Source organism: Notothenia coriiceps, unplaced genomic scaffold (genome assembly GCF_000735185.1).
Source record: "Notothenia coriiceps isolate Sejong01 unplaced genomic scaffold, NC01 NC01_scaffold00034474, whole genome shotgun sequence".
Taxonomy (NCBI): Eukaryota; Metazoa; Chordata; class Actinopteri; order Perciformes; family Nototheniidae; genus Notothenia; species Notothenia coriiceps.
In genome coordinates this window covers 324,844-351,762 of record NW_011367175.1, presented here as the reverse complement: position 1 = coordinate 351,762, position 26,919 = coordinate 324,844, and the positions used below count along the sequence as shown (strand labels likewise).

The 26,919-nt window shown below is 40.7% G+C and overlaps 3 protein-coding genes across 4 annotated transcripts; all 3 read left to right on the top strand.

Annotated features, from left to right (window-relative positions):
* The first annotated feature begins 5,097 nt into the window (after positions 1 to 5,097).
* On the top strand, positions 5,098 to 7,077 carry LOC104962230 (G-protein coupled receptor 183). The gene is made up of 4 exons (XM_010790653.1): positions 5,098 to 5,174; positions 5,284 to 5,637; positions 6,137 to 6,651; positions 6,727 to 7,077. Exons 2-4 carry the CDS (start codon positions 5,289 to 5,291, stop codon positions 6,889 to 6,891), a joined length of 1,029 nt encoding a protein of 342 aa, XP_010788955.1. The 5' UTR covers positions 5,098 to 5,174; positions 5,284 to 5,288; the 3' UTR covers positions 6,892 to 7,077.
* Positions 7,078 to 13,057: 5,980 nt separating this feature from the next.
* Positions 13,058 to 16,933, top strand: gpr183a (G protein-coupled receptor 183a). The gene is made up of 2 exons (XM_010790652.1): positions 13,058 to 13,259; positions 14,888 to 16,933. The coding sequence occupies exon 2, from the start codon at positions 14,911 to 14,913 to the stop codon at positions 16,042 to 16,044; it is 1,134 nt and encodes a 377-aa protein (XP_010788954.1). The 5' UTR covers positions 13,058 to 13,259; positions 14,888 to 14,910; the 3' UTR covers positions 16,045 to 16,933.
* Positions 16,934 to 21,135: 4,202 nt separating this feature from the next.
* gpr18 (G protein-coupled receptor 18) lies at positions 21,136 to 23,776 on the top strand. 2 transcript variants are annotated; one of them, XM_010790651.1, is made up of 3 exons: positions 21,136 to 21,259; positions 22,138 to 22,182; positions 22,441 to 23,776. In XM_010790651.1, exon 3 carries the CDS (start codon positions 22,442 to 22,444, stop codon positions 23,447 to 23,449), a length of 1,008 nt encoding a protein of 335 aa, XP_010788953.1. In that variant the 5' UTR covers positions 21,136 to 21,259; positions 22,138 to 22,182; position 22,441; the 3' UTR covers positions 23,450 to 23,776. The 2 variants fall into 2 exon arrangements, with proteins under 2 accessions (XP_010788953.1, XP_010788952.1); XM_010790650.1 differs by having other exon boundaries at positions 21,137 to 21,259; positions 22,435 to 23,776.
* Positions 23,777 to 26,919: the final 3,143 nt, after the last annotated feature.

The following is a 26,919-nucleotide window of genomic DNA, read 5'->3' as shown; positions in this document are numbered from 1 at the left end:
GTATGGGTTTACAATGCTTCTTTTGAGTGGTGAAAGTAGAAAGGTCATACATGAGCAGAAGTGATCATCTCCTTCTTTCCATGTCCTCTCGTGCTCCTGATGTGTTTAACACTGAGAGACCCTCAGGACACCTAGCAAGCGCTCAACATACGACTTGTCTTTTCCTTTTTCCAGCTCACTGTTCAGATGGTACGAGATGTTTAACTCCGCGCACAGAATTAATGGAGCATGAAATGTAGGCCTGAAGTGCAGCAGGCTCCTAACCTGCAGGTGACATTGTCTACATGAAGCTCTTATTGTGACCTAAGTGAGCTGTATTATAACCGCCTTTGACTGGTGACAATTAGTGACCTTTTGCCTTTCCAGCAGCCATCCATTTCAATTACACCAACCTGGAGAGCTTTAGTGGGCGAGCAAGAAGAGAAACTGGAGCCAGTGTGGCTTTACTGTACCTCTTTAGCAGTGTGGAGACTTCATCTTAAAAGACATTAATGTAATTCAGCACACTGTTATCTTATGTGTGATATGAGTGGCGTTTTTTGTAATAAGAATGGTTACAATGTTGAGCTCTTATTTTCTGTAATATGTTTGGAAGGTGGTACACATTCAGAGCAAATGATCTTCCCTATAAAATGTCAGATGATGAGTATTTCCTTTTTCCATCAGTGGCTATGACTGAAACACAAATGAATGAGTTTGAAGCACGGACTTTATTTATGAAGGTTTGAAGTAGAATTTGCAAACCAGGCTTTGATTGCTAAAGTGGAGATGCTGCACTTTTGCTAAAGCAATCTTACTTTGCCCGGTTTTTACCACCATAACTATTCTCAGAAATGTGTTTTTTCCTCAATTTGTTCATGTTTTTAATCTTTTCAGGGGGTTGGTGGTTGAGATGTTCGAGATGTGAAACCTTCAAACTCTTAGTGAATCATCCACACATCACAGGAATGTGACGGTTTCTTTTTTACGAGCACCAGCATTACTTCAGCTTCCTTCTGTATCTCCCATCAGCTCCACCTCAGGCCTGCCTGCCTTCACCTCAGCTTACAAACTTGAGAAACCTCAGAAGCAGGAACATTGTAAAACCTCACACACTATCACTTCATCTAACCTTTCTCAAAAATATGCTGCACCCACTGAAATCATGTGCACGGTTTTATTTAACCCCAGCCACTGTAAATATCACATTACAGAGGCTTTGACCAATGCATCTCACAGAGCAAGTGATAGATAGCAACTACATTGCAACAGATGCGTTATGCATGCAGAGAAACATTTAGAAAAGCAGAACTTGTTTAATCTATCACAATCTCTCTAACATACACACACACAAACACCCATAGGCCTACTAGTTTTAACCACATTTTGGGCACTGGCCAGCCAATGTTCACAATCCTATAATAGGGACTCAACATTTGGGAATATTAAATGGGTATCCACAATGTTAACCATTACAAAAAAAGTTGATACTGAGTGACCTTTAGAGTTATTGTTTGTGTCCTCTAATGTTCTCTAAGTCACAAACGCATGTTTGTGTGAAAGATATACTGTAATTAAGAGCGCTTTTTTACATTGTGACTAACGGCTTAGATCAGGGGTGGGGAACCTTTTTCCTCTCAAGGGCCATTTCAATTTTTACAACATCCTCCGAGGGCCGTACAAATGATTGAACTCAACCTCTGCTAAAAAAGAAAAAAAATCACAGCCCATTCATTTCGCCTTTCTTTCCTGCTGTGCAAAGAAAAACCAACTTCTTAATCCAGATAACTTTCTGTTTTATTTTCAAAGTTTTTATGTTATGCTTTGGAGAGAGTGTGTAAAAGGCATAAGGACCAACATTTTTAATATTGAAGTTAAAAGCATCAATCTGTTGCACTTTGAGAGCAAAATTAGGCCCTCAGCATCCATATGAAACAGAACTGTAAACAGATTTCCTTTATATTTTACAAATCACTCCCCTTTTAAACTGTATTCTTGTTTATTAATACACTTTTTTTTACTGTCATATAGTATTTTATATAACTTTTTCATTTATTCTCTTGTTTTTTTATAACTATAATGATCATATAAAGGTGTGCCTCTACCTCACTGAGCTGAGGTTATATCTCTCACAGGCTCCGCCCTCTACTGGACCCTACTACCTTATCATGCAAGCATTCACTTACTGAGATTTCTATAGACGTAGCGGGGTGGGCCTACCTGAATGCAAGCGCATCTCACCGTATAAAAGGAGGCCTCGCCTCCTGACTGTCATCCCTTACGGCCCCTACACACAGCGGCGTGCGTTGCCGCTTCAACGCTTCTGCCCATTCACTTTGAATAGGGTGACGTCACGATTCGCCGAACTGCATTGTGGTCGCAAAGCGTAGCTTCTCTCGCGGTGCTCGCTGCAAAAGTAGAGCAATGTTCTACTTTTGACGCCTCGATGGAGGCGTCAGCCAATCGAATCATATACCAGTACAAGCTCTAGCCAATCAAACCGCATGCTTTTGTGTCTGGGGCGGGAGATTCATGTGATTGGTTGTTGGTCGAGTTTCAGCCCCCCCCGCCGGCAACCCCCCCCGCCGGCAAGCGACAACGCACGCCGCCATGTGTAGGGGCCGTTTCTCTTCAGCGAGCGGAAGTGAAACACTGAGCAAGAGACGTAAAAAGAGAAAGAGAAAGGTGCACCGGACCTGCCCGACATGCCCTGACCTGATCGCGGGGGCTGATCCGCACCGCCTGTGCTTCCAGTGCCTGGGGCAAAACCACGCCGAAGATGGCCTGAACCCGTCGCCGGCCTGCAACGCCTGCTGAATGATCCCTCGGCTAAGCCGCCGACATCACGGTGATCATTTTCGGGTGAGGTTCGGCCCACAGGACGAGCCGGAGGATTAGGACCTCGAGGTGGTGGAGATGGGGGAACAGGGTGACGAGGTGCCATTCATGTTCACCCTCCCAAGGGGCCAGGGGGCCGCGTTCCAGGAGGAGGAGGACGACGAGGACGCTTCGTTGTCCGGCACTTTCGGTTCCGGCGGCCAATAAAGGTTTGAAATGAAATGAAATGAGATCTCCGCAGCCTGAATCGGCACATTGCCTATACTATAAAACAGATACTGGGGCTAGTGCAACCGGGCGATTGGTTCACCACCATCGACCTGAAAGACACGCACTTTCATGTGGAAATTGCTCCAGAGCACCGAAAGTATCTGCGTTTTGCCTTCCAGGGGATAGCCTACGAGTACAACAGATCGAGTGTCGTGGGAGTTCGGCTACTCCCTATCCCCTCGCACGTTCAGCAAATGTGTGGCCACTGCGCTCCAGTCGCTGCGCGTCCATGGCATGAGAGTTTTCTTTTACCTGGGCGACCTGATAGTCATGGCCAGGTCCAGGAAACAGGCAATGTTTTGCACAGCACAATTGATCCTACACCTAACCAAGTTGGGCTTTGCGATCAATTGGAAAAAGAGCAACCCCATACCTCACCAACAGGCGTTGTACTTGGGAGTGGCGCTCGATGCAGGCGCGCTGCGCGCCACCCTGTCAGAGAGCAGACGTGCGTCCCTGCTTCGGGCGGTTCGCAGGCTGCGACGGGGCAACAGTGACAGCTTTAACTGTCATGCAGACTCTGGTCTCATGGCGGCTGCTCACGTTGTGGCAGAGGTGGTTCTCCAGCCTGCGTTTAGATCCAAAGAGGCACAAACGACGTCTGGTGACCATCCCCCCCTCGGTGGAGGGCAACCTCCGGTTCTGGGGGTCCCCGGATCACCTCCGGAGGGGGTCTCCACTGGGACGGGTGACCTCCTACATCACAGTGTTCACAGAGAACAGGATGGGGAGGGACCTGCCTGAAGAGGGCTATAGGTGGGCGCTGGTCTCTAACAAAAACACAGCACAGCAACCTCCTAGAGCAGTAGTGTTGGTCCTCCAGCATTTCAAGCCCCTAATTCAGGGGAGACATCTGGTCATTCAAAGGCATGCGAGAGGTACATCTATCATCCCAGGAGGAGATGGGTTTCCTCTCGGCTGAGATTCAGGCCCTGGTGCAAAAGCGGCAACAGCACCACAGTGTCATATATCAACAGGCAGGGCGGAGTCCGCTCCGCCGCCTTGTTGACCACAGCGGAGAAACTGTGGTTGTGGGCTTCAGAGGTGGTGTTATCTCTGGGAGCCCTCCACATCCCGGGACTGGAGAACAGGGGGGCCGACCTCATGTTGAGGGGGCGGCCCCCTTCCAGGCGAGTGGGTGCTTCACCCGGAGGTGGTGAAGCAGGTCTGGGCCCAGTTCAAGAGAGCAGAGGTGGACCTGTTCGCCAGCCGGGGCAACAGCCACTGTTCCCTGTGGTTCCCCATGGCTCTGAGCGACGACCCGCCCTTGGGGGTGGATGCCATGGCCAAGAAAGCTGCTCTACGCCTTTCCACCGTTGCGTCTCATTCTCCCTGTCCTGGGGAGACTGAGGCGAGAACGTCTGTCAGTCATCCTAGTGGCTCCGGATCGCGTCGGGGCGCCGTGGTACTCAGAGATATGGTGCTGTGTTCAAGGAACCTGTCCTTGGTCAGGAAAAACAGGCAGTCGCGTGTTTAATTCAATTGCGGTCTAGATCTCTTTAAAAAAAATTGCGTGTGTTTATAAATTATAAACGAGGCTGGATGTTCCCCATCCCTGGCTTAGATGGAACAGTATGATATGCTAAACATTAAATGTCATCATGTAGGCTACATGAAGATAGTTTAGATAAGTGAATGCCTCGTTTAAACTGTATATTGATTTGATACTAAAATCTTATGTGTGTAAATGTGTTAAATTGTTAAGAATAAATAATGAAAACAATAAAATGGCATGAAGACATGCATAGGAAGACACAAGAATACATACTGTTCTTTGAGATACTGTATGCAAACTGCATTTTCTGATATTGTATTATATTTATTTAGTTAACCTGCAGTGCTACATGCTTTAACAACTGAAGGGTATATTTATCAATGAACAGCTAATCTACTATGCAGTGCATCAACTTACTGCTGGGGTTCAGGATGTGCAACTTTTTTTATAAAGACATGTGATGTCAGAAAGAAGAGGTGGGATTTGAACACTGCATTGAACATTTTCAAAAGGTATAAAGTCTTGAAGCTCAATTCACAACCACAACACTTAGGAGTAAAAACAGCACAAGTTTGGAACCCTATCTCTTGTTGTAAGTATACAATGCTGATTTTCATCTATAGCTCAGTGGTATTGTTTTCCTCTGCTAATACATCTAGTTTTTCGGCCTATACTAATTTATTCTTTTCTCAAAATGAAAGGTAAGATGGCAGTTGGAAATATCACCCTGAACTCGGCCGAAAACTCTCCAAACGAGAGCAGCTGCGATGTTTTCATCTACCAGAGAGCTGCTGTGGTCCTCTTCCCTATTTTCTACTCTGTGGTTTTCATTGTCAGTGCGTGTGGCAACAGCTTGGTTCTCTACGTGATCTGCCAGAGGAAGCAGAAGTTTAACTCTACGTCAATCTATCTGGTCAACCTTGCACTATCTGACACCCTGTTCACACTGGCGCTGCCCGGCAGAATTATTTACTACATCCGCCATTTTGACTGGCCCTTCGGTGACCTTCTCTGCAGACTGACCACACTACTCTTCTTCGCAAATACGTATGCAGGTAATATTAGTGCTTCTGTTGACAATACACCACTATATAAATTAGTATGATTTTACATATGTCTACATGTATGCAACCATAACATTATGTTCAGGTTCAGATAACTTTATTATTCCATTCTAAACTTTTTGTGTGAAAAATTTTCATTTTCAAGAAAACAGTCAGAGCTCAAGAGGTCAATTATGCTGGCTTCCAACCCTCATACACTCCAAGAATATGAAGTATAAAGATATTGTTGACTAAAAGTATCAAAATGTGAGTGAGTGACCCATTCCAAGATTCAAGGCTTTTATTGTCATTTGTGCATATCTACAGTGTAGTTATGACAACGACAATCGTAGCTCACAGACTCCTCCAACAGTGCAATAAAATGAAATACATGATTTGACCCAAATACATGATCTCTACCCTTGTTTGTAATCTGCAAAAGTGTTCCTTTGTTTTGCCGCTCTGTCAGCATGTGTTAAACTGTATTTTACATCCATTGTTTTTCCACCAGGTATTGGCTTCATGACCTGCATCAGTCTGGATCGATACCTGGCCATGGTGCACCCCCAGCGGCTTCCGTGTCTGCGGAGTGTGAAGGTTGTTCGCAGGGTCTCCTGTCTGGTCTGGGCTCTGGTGTTCCTGGAGGTAGCTCCTCTGATGTTCCGCAGTATGCTTCGCGAGCACCAAGGAAGACAAACCTGTATGGAATACTTCAACTTCGAGGGCTCCCGCTTCACCCCGTACCTCCTGATCCTGGCCTGCACCGTCTCCTTCTGCTGTCCCCTCATCATCATCATGGCCTGCTACGCTAAGATCAACCTGAAGCTACGAGCTGCAGCAAAGCACAACTCTGTAACCAGTCGATCGAAGAGGAATCACAGGGCCAACACCATTATCCTCCTCATCCTCCTCACCTTCATCATATGCTTCAGCCCTTACCACCTCAACGTTATGCAGTTCATGTCTCGAAAGATACACCACCAGGCGACCTGCGAGGAGCTGAGGGCCTTTAAGGTGTCCTTACAGGTAGGAACCGTGGTTGTTAGTTTGATTGAATTCAAATATCAATGTTCCTTTTCATAATCCATCTTCTCCCTGCAGATCACAGTTTCGCTCATGAACTTCAACTGCTGTTTGGACCCAATCATCTACTTCTTTGCCATTAAGACCTACAAGAAGCGAGTGCTAAGCCTGTTTAAGGACTATCTGTATACTTCCGGTGCCTCCACCAAAATGACAGCTGAGAACAGCAGCAGTAACACCTGAGAGAAACCACAGGAGGAATACAACCAGAGCCACAGAGAAGACCTAGTTTAGATGAGCCTATTTTAGTCTCTCACTTTGACTAAGAAGTCTTTATGTGGGTTATTGTGGCAATTGTGCATGTGGAGTAAAGGTGCGATATAATGCAGAAGAAATACAGTTTGCAGGGGAAACAAATACTTGTTAACCATTCTGAATTGTTAAAGGGTTGATCACAGTCATGTATAGTTGAGACAACTGCATTAAATTATGTGTTCTTTATACATATTATTTTTATAACATAATGATATCATCATGTTTATCATTGCCTTTCTTCTTAATATGTGTGTGCCCTTGAGTATTAGTAATGTACAAATGTATTTGTTGTGTACTTTTTCTGATTATGTATGTGTACAGCATGAAAGAAATGTCGTAAACTAGAGAAATAAGCGATGCCCTTTACTCATCTCTGCAGAAAACCTTTTGTGGTGATTAATATAGCACAACGGAAACTCTCACTTCCTTCATGTAGGGAGAAATGAACCAAGTCATGTGGCAAAAAAAATAAAAAAAACAATATAATCTAGTAGTGTGTGTGATTGGTTGTAATGATGAAACTGTGATGTGTGCGATCAAAGTGTGTTTCACATATTCTCCATAGTATATGATATGCAAAATGTTGGTTAGGCCAAAATGAGAACATGTCACATATCTGTCTTTATCCCACATACCCACATCTGAGTTTTGTGTGGGAGTGCGTATAAACTCTTCACCACTTCCTCACCCACATTTCCTGCTCCCCCTCACATGACTCCCCCTCCCCTTTACATTACAGCTGGGTCCCACAAACTGTGTGTGTGTGTGTGTGTCTTAAAAATGTGAGCAGGTGCCTGTTTAAAGTGCAGTGCCGTATTTAAATATAACCTTTAACATTTCCTGTGTTTTTGGAAAATCTGCCCTATGGTTTTACATAGACAGTAATGTGCACAAGTATCCTCATGAGGGAATGTTCAACTAGTCTGAATGATTCCTGATGTGTTTCATTATTGTTGTAAAACACAACAAGATATACAAAATATTCATTAGGGGTCTCTGAAAGTCAGATATTAAGTCAGTAAGAGATCAAATGTGCATTAGAAAAGAAAGGTGTCAGCACTGGGAGAAAGTGACCCGTCTTGTATTGCATTTCCTAATTTCATGTTGTTAATATCAACATATAGGATAGAGCAGTCTTTTGTTTTTGTTGTATTTAATATTCCAGAAACGCTGTAATGAATCAGGAGGAACTAAGCCAGACATTAGCAGTGATTAAATCATCATACTGTAGTTTCCATTACCACTTTTGTTTTGTTTTTTATGGATAGATAAAGAGCTAAAAAGCAGAAGCAATCATACAAGGTTTGACGTAGGGTTGGGTTTTCCACAACTTCACACTAACCTTCAGTTCAAGATATTATGTGATTAAAAAACCTTTTTGCAAATGATTTACAAACTACTTCTTTCATTGCTCTACAGTATTACTGGATATATGTGTCACATTCATATAGTACTTAAACCTGATTCACACCTGATCGCCAAATCAGAAAGGTAGGAATAATGTTTTTAATTTGGGACAGTGCAATATTTCACATTAAAGATGTTCAATTGGACCACACACCCTACCCCATCATGTATAGTAAACCTGCTTGAAAGTAAGACATCTAAGATGTTTTGATATTTGTTCTATATATCTTGTTTGATTTATAGTCACATTTTATTTCAGATGATAGCCTTAGACTTGTATTCTATAGAATCTGTTTGAATGTAATGTTTTAACTGCATTTGAAGCCGGGTAGCCGTAAAATAACGTCAATTAGAATTTAAAAAAAATCTGCAACAATGTAAAGAGTAGTAAATACATTGGTATGATTTACTGAATTAAATCCACAGTACTCAGAGGACAAGTGTAAACCTTTGACCTATAGACCCACTGCTCCTTGAACCCACTGTTTATAAGCTGAACCTCAACATCTGCAGTGCTCTTTCCCTGCCAGAAGAGAGCAGCATTAGTCCAAGAAGAAGGGCCTTGTTTTAGAAAATAACTTTAACAATTTTGTTGACAATTTTGGCCATGTGGTATTTTTCATCAACACAAAAAAATACAATACAAGTCCAATACACAAAATTGTAGTTTGTCTGAAATTTCAAAGACATTTTTGATTTGAACAAGTTCTTGTGGCACAGCAGAAGTAATGGCCTCTTAAGTACGCAAAGTATAAAGCCACAACATGAGCATTACAACACGTCCTCTGCTGTAACAGTCTCTGATCCACATTGGAAAGGTCACTGCAGTCACATGACGCCGATAATTCAGATAAAAACGTTTTTAACAGCGTTTTTAGAACTGTACTACAGCACATTTGATTTCCTATTAAGCTGTGCCCATAGGGCTAAAGTACTCTACCTTTGAAATACTTTTGAAGGTGTTTTGGGTGGTCAAAACAAAGTAGAGTCGTAGAGCCAACAAAACAAAACGTGTCACTGTCCTATTAACTTCACCTTTCTATATGTTGCACGCACATGCTTTATCATTGCCACATGCATCGGTCAAAATGTTGAACAACCTTTGTTGCAGAAGTGAAAACACAGTCAAATACAAATAGTAAGTATTATATAAACAAAGGTTATTTACTCCAATTAGATAGCCAGAAAAACGCAGAAGCACTCCAGTAAATGTGTTAAAGGTGTAACTAACTTTGAGGGGTGAAAACAACCAACAAATATATGTTTTATAGAGGATTCATTGACTGGTACATTTAAATATTATGAATAAAATATCACACTAGTGATGTGAAATGTCATCAGTTGGCCAAGTAATGTGAATTTTGTAACACAACCAATTTTTTTTTTCTGATAAAAAAGAACAGCAACAGCAATTTCCTGTCGAAAAATGTTGCAATCTCATCTCAACCACGTGTTGAACTACAGCCGGGAGGCGTTCTATCACACTGTACACACTTCAACATCATCAGAATGAATGCAAGTGTGCCCCATGTATACAAGCAATGGTGCAGTGTGAACACAGTAGTCTTTAAACGGCATGAAATGTGTTAGACATGTGCTATTTTAAAACATTAAGGGTACTATAACTCCTAATCTTTTTAGGTGTGGAGTCTTCCATTTAGATTGTTAGCTGTTAAAAACACATGAACAGATAACGGTTTATTTCGACAGATACAGCTTCATAGGAAATCCTTTTAGAAGCTTCTGTCTTTTTTAATTATGTGCAGGATGTTCACAACACTGATTCTTATCAAATGCCAGTCTGAGCTTTTCTGAACTATGTTTTTCTGCATTTAATCATAGCCCAAATCATTGCTTCATGTCTCCATTTGAAAGTAAGATCCAAATAAATAAACTAACAGTTAACTTGTAAAAACCACTGTAAAAGTGGCTTTTCTTCTGGGATTCAGTTACATTGTTCTCTATGAATAGCCACGACGGAGCATGGTGTGTGTTGTCTGTCAGCGACGGGTGTGCACGGCCGTCTGATGGCCGGTGAGTCAGACCCACAAGGCTGGGCCATGAGGAAGTTTAACTGCTTCCTCTGCCTCGCCGCCGGACTTGTTTTGAACAAAGGAAGGTTGTGGTCAATACAAACTGAATATGATTCTTGTAGATGGGCAGTGGTGTAAAGTCACTAAGTAGATGTACTCAAGTACTGTACTTAAGTACACCTTTAAGGGACTTACTTGAGTATTTCAACTTTTTCAATCTTCTACTCCACTAGAATTCAGAGGTAGCTCGTGTACTGTTACTCCACTACATCATTTAATAGCTTTCAGATTTGGATTAATGATGTGAAATATAAACATCACTTAAATTAGACTTTAGTTACACCTGGATTAAATTAACAAGCTACCCTTAAGTATACAAAGAAATGAAAACTAGCTGCACCTTTACCAGCTTTGATAAACACACTAACGCGTCAATATTTATAGTCTAAATATATAATACATTATTCTGAGATGGGCCAATCCGAATAATGAGTCATTTTACTTTTGGGACTTAAAGGTGGGGTAGGTAAGTTTGAGAAACCGGCTCGAGATACACTTTTTGTTATATTCCATGGAATGCTCTTAACATCCCGATAGCAATGAATATCTTAAGTGCTTTGACAATAAATACATTAAAAAATGTCATCTGTGGAAGCCGTAGTACTGTAAAAAGCACGACCAATAATTTTAGCCGGCCCGGCTAAAATAACTGGATGGCCTCCCTGCCTGTCAGCCTTCCATCTGTACACACATTTATCTCACTCCCTCATTGGTCATGTGCGCCTTCGTGTGTGTTGGAGGAGGGGCTCTGTAAGGACGTGGCAGATTTGTTCCGGTTGTGTATTTTCAAATTCTAGCGTACTCGAGCCGGTTTCTCAAACTTACCTACCCCACCTTTAAAGTATATTTTGATGCTAATACTTTTGTACTTTTACTTGAGTAACATTTGATTTTAGGACTTTGTAGGACTTCTTGGTTGAAAGCCTGTCTTCAATTATTTTACAACTTTTATTTTTAACATAACATAGTCTTCCTACACTCTGGTACTTCTACTTTTAATTAAGTAAAAAACCTCTGGATATAGATTATTGTATTTAGATCCAGCGGCATTTAACTATGAGCTTAATTATTTACATACCCTATATAGAAGTCAAACCAAAAGTAGTTTTGCTTTTTTGTGTTTTGCACGGTAATATTTTTTCTGTGCAGGTGATATAAAGTGCAAAGCAAAAGGCATGTGATATAACAGAGCAAATCCGTGGTTGAATAAAAAAGCTGTGCCATGGTAGAGAGCGGTACACAGAAGGGCGGGTGTAATTCAAAGATGTGAAACCACAGGATTTCAGTTACAAAGTGTGATTCAAGTGAGCGCTTAGGCTTCTTTTGGGGCAGAGTTACAATAAACAACATATTTTCTTATAAATTGCTTATTCTCTTCACTTCTTTTCAGCTTGACCACATCTAACATTTGAAATGGTCTATGATCTCTCACTCAAAAGCATATTTGTGTTTCGATAGTGTGCTCTTACTCCTACACCTCCTACAAAAGTCTTTGCTTGTTTGTTGAGGCTTTTTGACTCTGAGGCATCGATGTGCTTTCACCACAGGAAGTCCCTGGTGATTCTGAGCAGGAAGATCTCCTCACACCTGCAATCAGTCCTCATATGACGTACATGACATTTTTACTTGAAAGCTTTTCTTCAATTATTTTACAATTTTCAAAAGAAACTATTATTTGACGCAATATGAGTCGTAGGTCTTCTTTTCTGAAAGTCATTCTGAGCTCAACAACATCAAAACAAAGAAAGGTGCGTCTAGGTAAGGGGAAGTTCTTCATTTCGCTGTCACACATTTACGTGAGAAAGATTCTAAATTTGAAATTTTATCACAGAGAATTGATCTTTCTATCAAAAAACAAAGTGTCTTACAAAAACAACTCTGACGATCAGATCTGAGAAGCCACATCCTCCAAGCGATTAACAGATGGGATGATGGGTCCTTTCACAAAATAGGCCACAGATGGCACAAACTCCACAGCTTAATCAATCACAATGACCAATATGAAACTAAAAACACCTCACTGTAGCGTCACATGTCATTTTGAGAGCACACTGTTGTTGTTTCCAAAGTGTGTACTGGGAAGAGGTTTTGCAAAAGTAAGAGAGGCACACACACATTGGGAGAGAGAGAGAGAGAGAGAGAGAGAGAGAGAGAGAGAGAGAGAGAGAGAGAGAGTTACAACACAAAACAGGCAGACGATGCAGCGGTGGTAAAACACAAATGAAATGGCACATTAACTAGTCAATATGAAAATAAAAGAAACTATTATAAAACATTAAAAACTGGCAATTTAAAACGACTTTGATTATGGGATATAAGAGCAATCACATCGACCAATGGTTTCTTGTTCTCTGTCCTTAAGGATGTTTGTAGTCACATGTCATTTTGAGAGCACACTGTTGTCGTTTCAAAAGTGTGTACTGAGAAAAGGTTTTGCAAAAGTAAGAGGCACACACACATTAGCATAGAGAGAGAGAGACACAGAGAGAGAGAGAGAGAGAGAGAGAGAGAGAGAGAGAGAGAGAGAAAGAGAGGGAGGGAGAGAGAGATACACAGACAGAGAGAGAGAGAGAGCGAGAGAAAGAGAGGGAGAGAGAGAGGGAGAGAGAGCTAACAGGATATTTTGTCACTATGGTTACGGGCAGCAGATACGGATCTTGATTTCTGTGTGTCATGCCGCTCTCATTTAGGAAAGAGCGGTTGTAGTGTTGTCAGGACAGTCCTTATAATTATTGGGTGTCTTCTGGATCAATGTGACTTCATCATACCTGCCGTGAAATATATTCAATCTGTGAGGTAAGTTTACTTTTTCAAACTTTCTTTAGGGTCAAGTTGAATCATTCATGGTAACTTAAACTAACATTCAAAATGTGTGTAATTTACACACATAACTGTATCAGTTTGCAGTTTAGCTTGTAATCGATGTTGTTGAAAATGTGGTGTAATTCCACAAAAAGATATGCAAAAGTCTTAAATCTAATTACAAATCAAGTGTATAAACTATATTCTCTATCATTTAAATATAATAAATATTGAATTATGAGAAACTGTGGTCTTCTATGAGGCACATTTACTGTTCAAAATACCGCAATCAAACACAGTCACAACACCAACAGCTAGAAGTGAACCACATTCACAAAAGCTCAGGTGTAAAAAAGTATATTCTTGACATAAAACACTGATTGATTTGTCAAACTTCAAAACATAGATCAATTTGATTGTTTTCCGCAATACTCCTTGACTTTAGTTAATAAGCCAGGAAACGAGTGTCTTGCACCATGTGCTCGAGCAGATAGCCACAGTCTGAGCGGGTTATCATTTTTTGCTCCAACAATATGACTTTCCAAAATGCCTTCCATTCTCAGGCAGAGCACCCTGGGGAGCTGACTTCCTCATAGACAAGCCCATCTTTCAACACCCTTTTTTGTTTTTGTGTTTTTGCAGTGTAAGTGCGAGTGCTGCAGCTGTATTCAGTAATCACAGTTAAGTTATGGTATTGTTCCCAGACTTCCTTCATGTCACTTTTAGCTACACAAGGCATGACAAACCCCCAGCTATGTCCTGTGAGTCAATTACACGCATGACTGGCTGAATGGGCTAATTTGTAAGACAAGGACAGTTACTGTTTGTCTGAATCCTTTCTTGCCTTCTTCATGTGTAAACAGGACGGAAATGTACCCAAAATGTTCTCTTTCATGCTCTGTCTTCCTATAGTATGTCAAACCGCAAACGTATTGCCCAATCATTGCTAAATTCAACAATACGTTTAAAACAAAGTGCTTTACAGCATCAGTTGATCATCAAAACTAGAACAAACTATGTCTTATTTGAACTTTCAACTTTTGTTTTAAGAAATGTGAAGGCTTGATTCATGGTGATCAAAACTGAGGCAAAAGTGAAGTGTGGTGTCTGCTGGGCTTTGCTCCAAAAATAACCACAAGGTGGCAATACACACCACAGAAAGTAAACATTTCTATTTCAATGAAACTGTTTGCAACCTAAACCGTTAGATAATGGTTAAAGGAAGTCATTTTATCCGTGCTGTCATTATTTCTTCATTAAAGCCTTAATATATGAGGAAGTCATCAGAATTCCATAAAAAAACAGATATTTATTATTAGAGGCAGACATTTACAGATTATGTTTTCCTTTTACATTTTCTCTAATTAAACTGCCAAAAAGTGCCATGTTTAAAGAAAACTACTGTAATTAATAAAAAGTATTATATTTGTCATCCCTTTTGAACGGAAAGTCTTGCTATTGTTTTATTAAGCAAGAGTTGAATTTCAACCAAGGCATATACTCAGTGTATCATTGCTTTTTCACTTCTGACTTTGTTTACTCTTAATACACATTTACTGTAAAATAGGAAAAGAAAGGGAAATAAAAACCTGTCTTAAAATTTGGAATTTCTCTGTTTGCAGTTACTGGTTCCTTAAATATCAAGATGGGTTCTACAGCTGCCTCGGTGATATTTACGGTCCCAACCACCAACAACTCTAATAAAACGACTTGCAACACCCTCTACGCCCACCGGGACTACGCCAGGGTCCTCATGCCTCTTTTCTATGTCGTTGTGTTTGTTGTGGGGCTGCTTGGCAACTGCCTCGCCCTGCATGTCATCCGTCCCAATTTGAAGAAGATCAACTCCACCACCCTATACTCCCTCAACCTGGTCGTCTCGGACATCCTCTTCACCCTCTCTCTGCCTTTGAGGATTATCTACTACGCCATGGGCTTCCACTGGCCTTTGGGCGAGGCGCTGTGCAAGATCTCCGGAATCATCTTCTACATCAACACCTACGCCGGGGTCAACTTCATGACCTGTCTCAGTGTGGACCGGTTCATCGCTGTGGTCCTGCCTCTGCGTTTCGCACGACTCAGGAAGGTCAGTAATGTGCGCTACATCTGTGTTGGGGTGTGGCTGCTGGTCCTGGCACAGACCCTCCCCCTGGTGGGCATGCCTATGACCAACAAAGAACCTGATGGCTTCATCACCTGTATGGAATACCCCAACTTTGAGAAGGTCGACCACATCGCAACTATCCTGCTTGGTGCTGTCTTCCTTGGTTTTGTCCTGCCTGTGTCGACCATTCTCATATGTTACTCTGTGTTGTGCTCCAAACTCCACTTTTCAGCCAAGTCCAACCATTTGACGGGAAAGTCTGGCCGGAGCCAAAAGGCCATTGGTGTGATCTGCTGCGTTTCCATAGTGTTTATTATTTGTTACAGCCCCTACCACATCGACATCCTGCAGTACATGATCCGCAAACTAGTGTCTAGCCCTGATTGCGCCGATCTCACAGCCTTTCAGATATCGCTGCACATCACTGTGTGTCTGATGAACCTCAACTCCTGTTTAGACCCGTTTATCTACTTCTTTGCCTGTAAGGGCTACAAGAGGAAACTTCGTAAGCTGCTGAGGCTTCAGGTAAGCATGTCCTTCTCCAGTGCAGTGAGGACGTCGCCTGAAGGCTCCTCCAAGGACATTGTTGAGGGCAACAAGATCCCACTCAACAGCTCTATAGTAGGTTCAACCAGTGAAAGACTCACAGAGAGGAGATTCCGCCGGGAAGAGTAAACGAGAAAACTGTCACCAGTTACTCAAGATGAAAGGACTGTTTACGCCTGCTTTAATCCAAACCAGTCTAATAGAGTTTGAACATTGAAATGGACTGCCTTCAGGGATGAGACTTGTTTGCATCAGAAAAGGCTTATAAAGGAACATGGACCAAATGAATCAACATTTTTTGAACGGAAATTCATCACTTCCTGTATTTGTGAGTTTGTCAGAAAAGCAAAGATAACAAACTGCAGCTAAGGAAATATTTAAATAAAGCATGCTTCTCTCCTGCCCGTAGACTGGGGGTTCATGAGGAAGAACATGTTCGGAAGTGGACAGTCGATCCGATACAGTCATAGCCTTATTCAAATGTCTATTGACTGACAAATGTTGTCAAAGCTAGCCTCATGTACGGTATGTGAAGAGTAAAGCAGGATACTCATCTGAAAATTACTTTTTGAAAGAAAGTAATATTTGTAACCGGAAAGTGACCTCACATCCTCATTGTGTTACTTTAATGAACTGAGATGTAAAGGTAGAAGTAGTTTTCATTCCCAAATGAAATCAAAATCTCAGTTCATTTGCCTCAAGCTTCATTTCTGCAAATTATTGTAATGTCTCAGGAAACGATACACTGTGCAGTTGTCTCGCAAAGGAATGTATATGTATTGGTTCGAAAAGCACCACATATTTTTCAGTTGTAACATGACCACAGTTGTCCTTGTGGTTAAAGTGTGTGTATTGTCATTTAATTCAAATGGGCCCTGTAAGGTTTTGCTTCTACAGAAGATGTGTTTACTTCCAGTGTATTCCCTATAATGCAATGTGTGTTTCATTTAGGTCTAACAAATGTTTTGAGTGCATTTCATTTCACATTAAACATTTGCAAAGCCATTTTTTCTGTATTCTCAATCCAACATTGTTTACAATCAGCTGCACTTTGTTGAGAAGGAACCTGCTTGTCTTTGTTTGATCTGATGTAACTCCTGTCTTACGTGTATAGGACGAAATATTTTTTAGTCATATCATTGATTAAGAAGACTGTTGACTGTTCCCATCATTCACTGAAAGGGCCATGTCATGAGATCTGATGGGTCAACCTGGGTTTGGTTGTGAAGGGAGTTCCTCAAGCATCCATTTTGGAGAACTTAATTTAATCTCAACTCTACTGTCATTCATGTAGATGCCACCAGTATTAACATTTGTGTAACATGGCAGCTTTGAGTTAAAAAGATAACTTATATGTCTAACTTTAAGTCATACAAACTCTTGTTTGAAACCTACTATGCTATGCAAAGCCTAGAAACAGTAGAAACAAAGTAATTGTCCAAAGACAACCTGAGATAGGATGTTTCTGCCGACAACAATTGCTTATTTCTCTATTCAATACAACTGGGCGACTAGAGTATGGACTATGGACAATCTGCTGTTATGGTTAGGCGGTAGACCATGTTGATGGCACACATCTATGGTTCGGGTTAGGATACTATAAAACAGTTGGTTTGTGGTTGACAGCAGTATGTGGTAATGTTTTTATTGAAGCACAAATTATGTGTTACAAGTTGTCTCAACAGCCCAACTACACTACTTACACATTATGCAAAGGCTACACTGCTTCCTGTAGTGTTACTGAAGTGTATCGCGAGATATAAATAATGCACTTCAGTCATCCAATGAATAAGAGTATGACTACAATTCACGCAGAAAATGCGTGTTGGTGTAGCATAGCAACGTAATTACAGTACCAACAGTTTATAGGGTGCTTAATAAGTTGTGTCAAGGTACTGTGTATATAAGTAACACTTAGAGATACATACAGTATGTTTAAGTGTTTCTACCTACAGTCTACTTTCGGATTCATATTTGTTTCCCTCTGTCTTTCGATGTGGGTGCATATAGTTATTATTCTTAGATTTTGCCTGAATAGATTATATAGTTCTCTATGGTTGAATTATATTGATGCTTTTAATACTTTGTATGTTAAATTAGTACTTTGGAAGAGGTTAGTCTTAGCTATTTAATTTTAAAGACTACTTTCGTGGATGATCACACTCAATTCGAAATAGAAACTTTATTCATCACAACCTTCATGTCTTCATGTGTGATCACGTGTGGTGCTTTCGGAAGGCCTCGACAGCAGATGGCACGGAAACAAGTCACAGGGGACAAAACAAGGAGCACTGGAGAAAAGTGCATTTCATCATGTTGACGGCACAACTACATCAGTCGGACCAGTCACTGCCAAGGCTCCAACAAAATCACTGATCCAAATGTGTTTATAATGAACTAAATAGAATACAGTTCTTCGTGTTTGTAAAAGTTGAAATTTAAATAATTCGTCCTAATGTCGATTTTCTCTCATAACAATGTCATGGCAAGAGGGTTTTTACTCAAATGTAGTTCTCAATTCCAGGAGCAGCTAAACAAAAATATAGGCTTTAATATGCATTTCTTCATTTTACTTTACAGAAATGTGTCCCTTGCTGATAGTCTATCCACTTGTTTTGCAATGAGCACTGTATTTCACACATATAATTGCCATCTGCTTCATGGCTCCCTTTTCTTCTATCGCCTGAATTCTTTCGGGGATTAAAGGGATGGGCTGGAAGCACCAGATCATTTACAGTTACACAATTAAATGTATCTAAAGATCTGAAACATCGAAGGTAAAGATTGTGAAGTGAAGTTTTGATACCACTCTGCATTTATTTTGACTTAGTAAAGTCCTTCCTCCCTTAAAATTCACTTTTTCAGATTTGTACTTCTGTCAGTTTGACGTCAGGGAACATTTCTCTGCTCACCTTAAAAAATATCTTAAGATGCTTTAATAGTTGATTATTACTGTATGTATCTTACGTAAATGTGATGTGTGAAACTAGCTTTCAGCGAACATATATTGAGAATTGACTTGTCAGGGAAATAGGAGATGTCTTGTGTCCATTTTCTTTTATTAACTGTTGGGGAAATATTTTCCAAGGCCCATAACTTTGACCCAGTTTATCAGTTCAAACTGTCCTGACTGAGCACAGGCACCGGTACCTTGGATGCTGTGCTCCTCAGTGTCTGTCTCGACCTGTTCCTGCCTGTTGGCGTCAGCTGATAGAGGTTATCATCTATCTTTGTTCTGCAGCATGTAATTATTCCGCTCTGAACTAGCTAAAATACACTAGGTCTGGGGTAAGTTCTTCAGATTGACGTGGCAACTCTACGTGAAGTCAGAATCTGACTCTTGTGACTTGGTTTTGGGAATCCTCCGGCCGAAGCTCCTAAATAAACCATCAGTGTTTGCCATCAAAGCTCCAGCTCTCCCCGTGTCTCCTTCCTGAGTCGGTGACTCCCAATGCATTGCTACACAGAAGTTTCTCCCACATTAACAATAGTCAATTTTGAGGGAGAAGAAGTAGAAGTATTTCTTACTTAAGCATTTTTTGTAGAAATGCCATATCACACACACACATACTATTCTTCAAAGAAAAGTATTTTGTTATCTCTTGAAAAAATGTCCTTAAGAGTCTTAAACTTCCCTTAGCAACTCAGTCATGGACAGAAAGAAAAAGACAAGATTGGTATTGTTGTTGAAAAGGAGACATACTGTAACAGGAAAACAAAAATGTGATAGGATAACATTTAAACATTTCAGACTATAAAACAGAAAAGGGATTTTTAAATTTCAAGTACGAATTTGGATTCTGCAAAATCCCCTTCTGGATGATTGCTACAATTGAAATATTATCTAATACGTTATATTATAGAAGCTTATTTTAGTTGCGTGAAAAACAGATTATTTTTAGACACAATCAATGATTAGGCACAGACACGTAAAACCCTGAAGTCTGACAGTTGTGTAGTGATTTGTGTTGGCCTCTAGAGGGCAGTGTGAATCAGGGTAAAGCAGTGACAGCTAAGGAAGTTGAACAGGAACTCACAGGCACCTTATGCCAAATCCAAATATTGGCAGGTGTAACAAGGGTTCATCTTTGTTTGTTTGATAAACAAGAATGGCAGAGTAATACAATGATTTAGGGGAAGTACAACAAAAGCGAAGATACATTCCTGTAAGACAAATGCACGTACTAATTTATGTACTGTGAAAAAGGTGAGTAATAAAGGCCAATGATTTATAATGTACTGTTTACAGAGGCAACCAGATGACAAATATCAAAGAGAGGAAAACATCACACAGACTGTTGTCATAACAACATATTGCAATGAACACAAAGTACCATCTGCTATGAGATTGTTAAGACACATCGAGAGGACAAGCCGATAGATCATTATTTCCAGCGAATAGGAATTAGGCTGAATGAGCAGATTTCATATTATCAAAAATAATGTAGTGGATGTGGAAAGAAGTTCAGCAACAAACTGCATCATTCAAATACAATGTGTGACAAATAGATATAACCTTTTGTGGAAGGCTCGCGTAGGGCAGTCAAATGAAACGAAGGAGGAAATGATCTAAATCGTGGGATTGTGTGGTTTACTCTTTGTTTCATACACGAATGGAAAGTACCAGTTAGGAGATAAGGGGAAGAAGTTTTCATTGCACAACGTTCTTTGAGCCAAATGTCCTAATTCCTAGTTGTTACCAGCTCACACACACATTAATCACACACATGAATCTGTATTCAATCCAGGTCCAGACTGACCTTGAGCTTTTCACCTGAGGTATGCGCTTTGCATCCATTAAGTCGACGTGGTGTAAAACCATCTCACAGCATCAGCGTGAAGTGTCTATTACCACCGTCTTATTTCCTGTTTATATGGCAACTGCCTCAACATCCTGTTTTTAATTACTTCTCTCCAGCAGCAGATGCTTCTCACAGCAACCTGCTGTGGATTACTCCCCTGAGAACTAATGTGCTGTGACAGACCCCACTTTTCCAATCAATAACTCGCCCTAAATCTGCCATCTCTCTGCCTGCCAAACACACTCCCACTTCTAATGGCACATCATTTTCTTTAAGGGGGTGTAATTGCAGACTGTGGAAAGCAGTAGCCCTTTGTGTTCCAACCACGCAGATACTGTAAAGGAATCTAAAGTACAGAAACTACAGCACACAGGAAGTGATGGGGGGCTTTACACTGTGCTCAGTCTCACCACCATTTCCATCACATTACCCTTTGAGAAAGCATTCACTTCCCTGTTTTGGCTGAGTGCTCAGATAAATCGCTGTGCCGCTTCATAAACCTGTTGGCGCAAGCTTGTCAAGATGTTTGTTTGATTTCTGCGGTAAGTGCAGTCTTTTATTGTTCAGGCAAGGCTACCTGATCTGTTTGACCTTTAAGATGGACACACATGTTTGACAGTCACTTTCTGTTTGTGTGTGCGAGTGCTTTGGTGCTGAGTAAAGCGACAAACATATTTGAATTACCGGTACTCTATTTGTTTTATTCATGTCTTAATAAGTTTCCTTATTTAAAACGATATCACACAATTCGCAGATAGATAAAGTACGGTAAACAATGGTTAACTGTACACATTTCAAATCAAGAAACAGTATTTACTTTCACTTCCACATTGTCCCCCTGAACACAGATTATAGTACATCAATTCTTTATACAGTATAATGTGTATTTAGTTATTTATTGGCTTTAAATATTTGTTTCTCTATTCATTTTTTTATTAACCACACATCTAGACATAGACGGTCTGTTTCTCTTCCTCTCTCTCGCAGTTCAGCTGCTCAGCTTTTAATAAATACGTATTTAAATGATCAAGCGTCATGTTGTGTAAAACACAATAATGTATAGCACTTATTCCATTCTTGTGTATTCACATATTTATTTGGTTTATGTGTTAGTTTATTCATATATTTTTTAATTAACCACACATCTAGACATACATGGTCTGTTTCTCTTCCTTTCTCTTTCAAAATGCAGCTGTACAGCTTCTAAAAATAAGTATTTACAGTAAATGATCAAGCAGCAGGTTCTACAAGCTGTAAAACCCAGATCTGTACAGAAGCCCCCTCTGGCTAACTCAGCTGCAGTTTCTTCCAGAAACATAATTTTTTCACACGTTTTTTCTCTCATATAGATTGTTTCCCTGTACTCATGTTGAAAGGAAAATCACTCTTTTATGGAATTTGTTGGTTGTTTTTTTCATAGATTTCCAACTCAAGTGGACTTGTGACTTCTACAATATGTTCAAAAGTAAGTTGCACTACTTGTCCGTCTGATCTTTTTAAACTAGGTGTATTACTTTATGTAAAGGCACCACGTATAGCCAATATATCACTTTTACCTCCTGAAGACCTCGCTAGAAGCACATGACCTTTCAACAGAAGTGAATTAACAGGACTTCAGCTCCAATCATGAAAACAAATTGGCTTTAAAGAGCAAAAAAATATGATGAATGGATTACTCAATAGAAATAAACACCAATTTACTGCTGTTTTGTGCAAGTTTCAGGATGGAGCTGGATCTAAACTCCTCCAACATGTCCGTGGAGTCTGTTCGGCCGGAGCAGGGACCGGTGGAGTACCGCATGGCAGGCCTAGTCTTCTACTGCATCGTCTTTATCGTAGGATTCATAGTGAATATCACTGCTTTATGGGTGTTTTCTCTCACCACCAAGAAGAAGACCTCTGTCACTGTCTACATGATAAACGTGGCGCTGGTGGACCTCACCTTCATCCTGCTGCTACCCTTCAGAATAGTCTACCACTATTTCGACTATTGGCCCTTTGGAGACGTTTTCTGCAGAATCAGTGCCGCTCTGACCATCTTCTACCCCTGCATGGCTCTGTGGCTCTTTGCTCTGATCAGTGCTGACCGCTACATGGCCATTATTCAGCCGAAGCACAGCAAAGAGCTGAGGAACATCCCAAAGGCCGTGGTGGGGAGTCTTGGGGTGTGGCTCATGACTCTGGGCAGCACCGTCCCCCTGATCTTCTCTGAGGACGATCCAGACAGCGTCTCCAACTACACCACCTGCATCAAAATGCAAGACATCATCTACATGCGCCGCGACAACCCCGTCAACTTCGTACGACTCCTGTTCTTCTTCCTTGTTCCCATATGTATAATGATTGTCTGCTATATTGTCATTGTGGATAATCTGAAGCACGGCCGCACCTCTAAACTCAAACCTAAAGTCAAGCAGAAGTCAATCCGGATTATCATCACACTCATTGTCCAAGTGTTGGTGTGTTTTGTGCCCTTCCATGTGTGTTTGGTGGTCCGCTTAGTGGGGACGGGCGAAGATGGCGGGTTTAGCACATGGGCTGTCTTCACCACATTCCTGATGAACATGAGCACAGTGTTAGACATCATTTTGTTCTACATTGTCTCCAAGCAGTTCCAGGACAGGGTGATCAGCGTGATTCTGTACAGGAACTATCTGCGGAGTGTGAGACGGAAAAGCAGGCACACGGGCAGCGTCCGATCAATGAGCAACTTGACCAGCGCAATGATTTGACGCGAGCATCACACTTTCATGTCAAAAAACAAACTGTTATCTACTGTGCTTGCTTTGGCGCAATGTAACACTGAATGCTTCAATCTGTACATAGTTCATTATCGAGAGGATCAGAACTTGCAATTAATTTCCAAAGTGTAATTTACACTCACAGTATGGGAGCGAGTGCTGCTGTTGTGGCAAAAAACATCTGTGTTCAGAGCTGATTGACTCACCCATGAGACGTTTTTTTTTGTGAATCTTTGCTCTAGCAGACAAAGCACGAGTGTCTGTGGCTCAGGTGTTATACATGCAGGTGAAAATAAAGATCATAATCATTCAAACATAGCCCACAGTATCACAGTGTTTGCTTTGTTATTTTTGCATCAACTATTCTTCTCAGCCATGTGAATCAAGAACTATGAATGACCTGACTGCCTCCACGGGGGGAAACTAACAGGAAACAATAGTGGGTTGTTAAAGGTTGCTGCTTTTTGTTTGTGGTGGCTGCACCATTTTTGGAACATTGCCTCTCAGTGTTGCACCGTGGTTTAAATATAACCCTCAATTCAAATACGTTTCCTTAACCAGCGTGACTTCATTGTTTCATATTGGTGGAGTCTGAGTTACCATTTGATACAAGACATCGTTTTAACACAAACCACAATCGTCCTGGAAGGTGCTGTTAATATATCGACCAGGTGAGGGCAGCATGGCACAGCTAGACCCTATCTGCCTGAAAGAGAAGGAAACACTGCTTTCTTTACTTTTAAATTGAAAAGTGTAAGGTTCTTGATTCTCTGCTATAGAGTTATTTATACTTGTAAAGATATCTTTGAACTTGAACTGTTTTGTATCTGTATTTTGTTAAATCTCAATTGGCTTTATAAAATAACCATTCCACTTCATCAGAAGAGAAGTTGTTAACTCGTAACAGCTTCCTCAACCGGGAGTCAGACTAAAGTGTGTTTATGGCGCAATAGGAATCGTATTGATTAGATGTTAAATGATTCAGCCACTTGAAGTGCATGTAACAGTAACATCCTCACGAGATGTCAGCTAGGCTATTTAGCAGATTTAAAGCAACCTTAACCTTAAAAAGAGAACATATTTTCTGCATATAGAGTCTTTATGTCAGGTCTCTGCTGTAAGCAAAACGATGTAGAACATGCATTGTGTCCACGATGTATACCTAAAATGACGGAAAAGTGAAGATTTAAAAAGGTACTAAATGTGTGACGGTTCTATCTCTATGGAAAGACTGTATAATTTAAATGAAGGAAACACTCATCTTGAGCAAGATGGTTTGATAGGTGTCCTGCACAAACAGCAAATCATTGATTTGGTGTTGCCAATTGTTAGAATAATCTAGTTAGTGTGTGTGTCACACCAACACAGCCCTAACTGGATTAGACAGTGAGTCAGTGTGGCTGAGTAACTATGTAGTGTCTCATACAATTAGACAGTCTGGGCGTCCTGCGGTGTGACCACATGTACCATAGCATAGTAGTGTATTGCTGATCGATTGCCAACAAACTAAATACATTGTGATATACTGTCAAATTGAGATTGTATTTTCTTTTTCAAGCCCCGTTTAATTTAGGTAAGTAAATATAATACGGTGGTAAGCGAAAAAACTGCACTCAAGAGTCCATGTGGTGCTCGGTTGGTTTGTACAGTGGGATAAAGATGGACTAGATTTACACTGTGCTTAACAAGAGGAGGCAGGTTACAAGATTTCCATCTCACATGGAATTCTGGGAACTGCAGTTCATCACATGATGATAGGTTTATTGGCCGGCGGACTACAAGTGAATTTATAACCAAGAGGTCAAAGGTCAAATGAAACATCAGAGGGTCGTCTATCTGTCCCACCTGTTAGACATCAAAGGAAAACCAGTCACGCTGCTCACAGCAACTGGCATTTAAAACAATTAAGTTTCCTGTCAAGTCCCTGTGATGAATTATCCGGAAGCTTTACCCGCTGTAATTCTAAATCTTCCCAACAAGTGCCTTTGTTGTAGAGAAATTAATGAAAACAAGATTGTCTTTCATAGGAGCTGATCTAACAGCGCGACAGCCAGCTGCTCTTCTTTGGGAATAAAAACAGTCAGCATTAAACACAGCTCGCACAATATACTTTTTTTTTCTTCTACCACTCGTGTGGAAAACAAATCAGGCGGCGAGCGCAGTGGCCATCTGTTTTGTTATTTGATATGTGTGAATACATGTTGTAATGACTTTGTTTGTGAATCACTCTGCGCGGCAGAACACACGAGAGCTCTCGAAGTGCTGGAGTGTTCAAAGCTAATCATATAATTGGACACAATAGTCGATGACAAATGGAGACGCTTGGAGCCAGCCAGCTGGGGAAGTGAATATGTAATCATTGTAAAATCATATCATTTTTGCATATTTGAAGACAGCTTAATAGAGTTTGCATGTCAGCACACCATCAAATGATGATCAGAGACAGTGTTGCTGTATTTGTTTTTCTTTAGAGTGCTTGGTTGAATTACTTATCTTTGTTACAATTAAAGTGTTGCACAAGAGTTTGTGTCTTACAAGTTTGTTTTTGTTCAATGCCATTTTGAATGTTGGAACAGATTTCGGACAAATGACCTCTGTGAATATAAAAAAAGAAATATGGTACATCAGTGAACTGCCTTCACCAGGGGTAATTCTGCGCTTTGCCAGGAGCTATGTGTAAATACTGTTTTGAAAGAATGGGAATGCAGGTAATATTGTACCTGAACAGCACACGATTTTCTACCGACAGTACTCGAAACCTTGTTAGCAAACAAAGTCGTAAAGGTTAGCTCAAGTGAATGGATACATGGGTGGAATAACATCTAAAAGTGGTTAAAATATTAGGCGCAAACAATGTAATAGTTTGTTAAAGTATTGGATAATTTGTTGAAATGTCCAACTGATGCCACCACAAGTTCTGGTACAACAAATTCAATCTTGACCAAACCAACCTAAACATTAAAAGGAACATGTTATTAGTTAAATCATTATAAAAATATCATGTTATAGAATTAATAGTCTTAATTAAAATCCAACTTCAAAGCAATTAAAACGAACATTTCTTTAACATGATTGATGGTGCTAATGGAGTTAGAGTAAAGGCCTGTGGGGGTGCGTCAGAGAAAAAAGGTTTTAGAAGCCTATTTATAACATATCAGAAATGGTTCAAAGCCATCATAATATCTGCATATAATCTCATTTAGCACGTACTTTTTACTTGCTGTGTTGTTGTTTTTGACAAAACAGAATATGTTGCAGTTTGGTTTTGAAGCACTGGAACGTTCACTTTTACTATATCATTAGTCTTCATATTGTTTCCATTAGAGAGCGAGAGGACATGAAAGAGAGCCCATAACGTTATATAGATACTGTACACATCCACAGCCTCGCCTGGGCCTCCTCGTCTACTGTACGGCATTAGCAGCAAGCAGCTGCCTGCGTTTACATCATTTAGCGTTTCT

Coding starts and splice junctions, on each gene's coding strand:
- LOC104962230 (XM_010790653.1), top strand. CDS start 5,289: ATGGCAGTTGGAAATATCACCCTGAACTCGGCCGAAAACTCTCCAAAC. Junction 5,638..6,136: donor CTTCGCAAATACGTATGCAG/GTAATATTAGTG, acceptor TTTTTCCACCAG/GTATTGGCTTCATGACCTGC. Junction 6,652..6,726: donor CCTTTAAGGTGTCCTTACAG/GTAGGAACCGTG, acceptor TTCTCCCTGCAG/ATCACAGTTTCGCTCATGAA.
- gpr183a (XM_010790652.1), top strand. CDS start 14,911: ATGGGTTCTACAGCTGCCTCGGTGATATTTACGGTCCCAACCACCAAC.
- gpr18 (XM_010790651.1), top strand. CDS start 22,442: ATGGAGCTGGATCTAAACTCCTCCAACATGTCCGTGGAGTCTGTTCGG.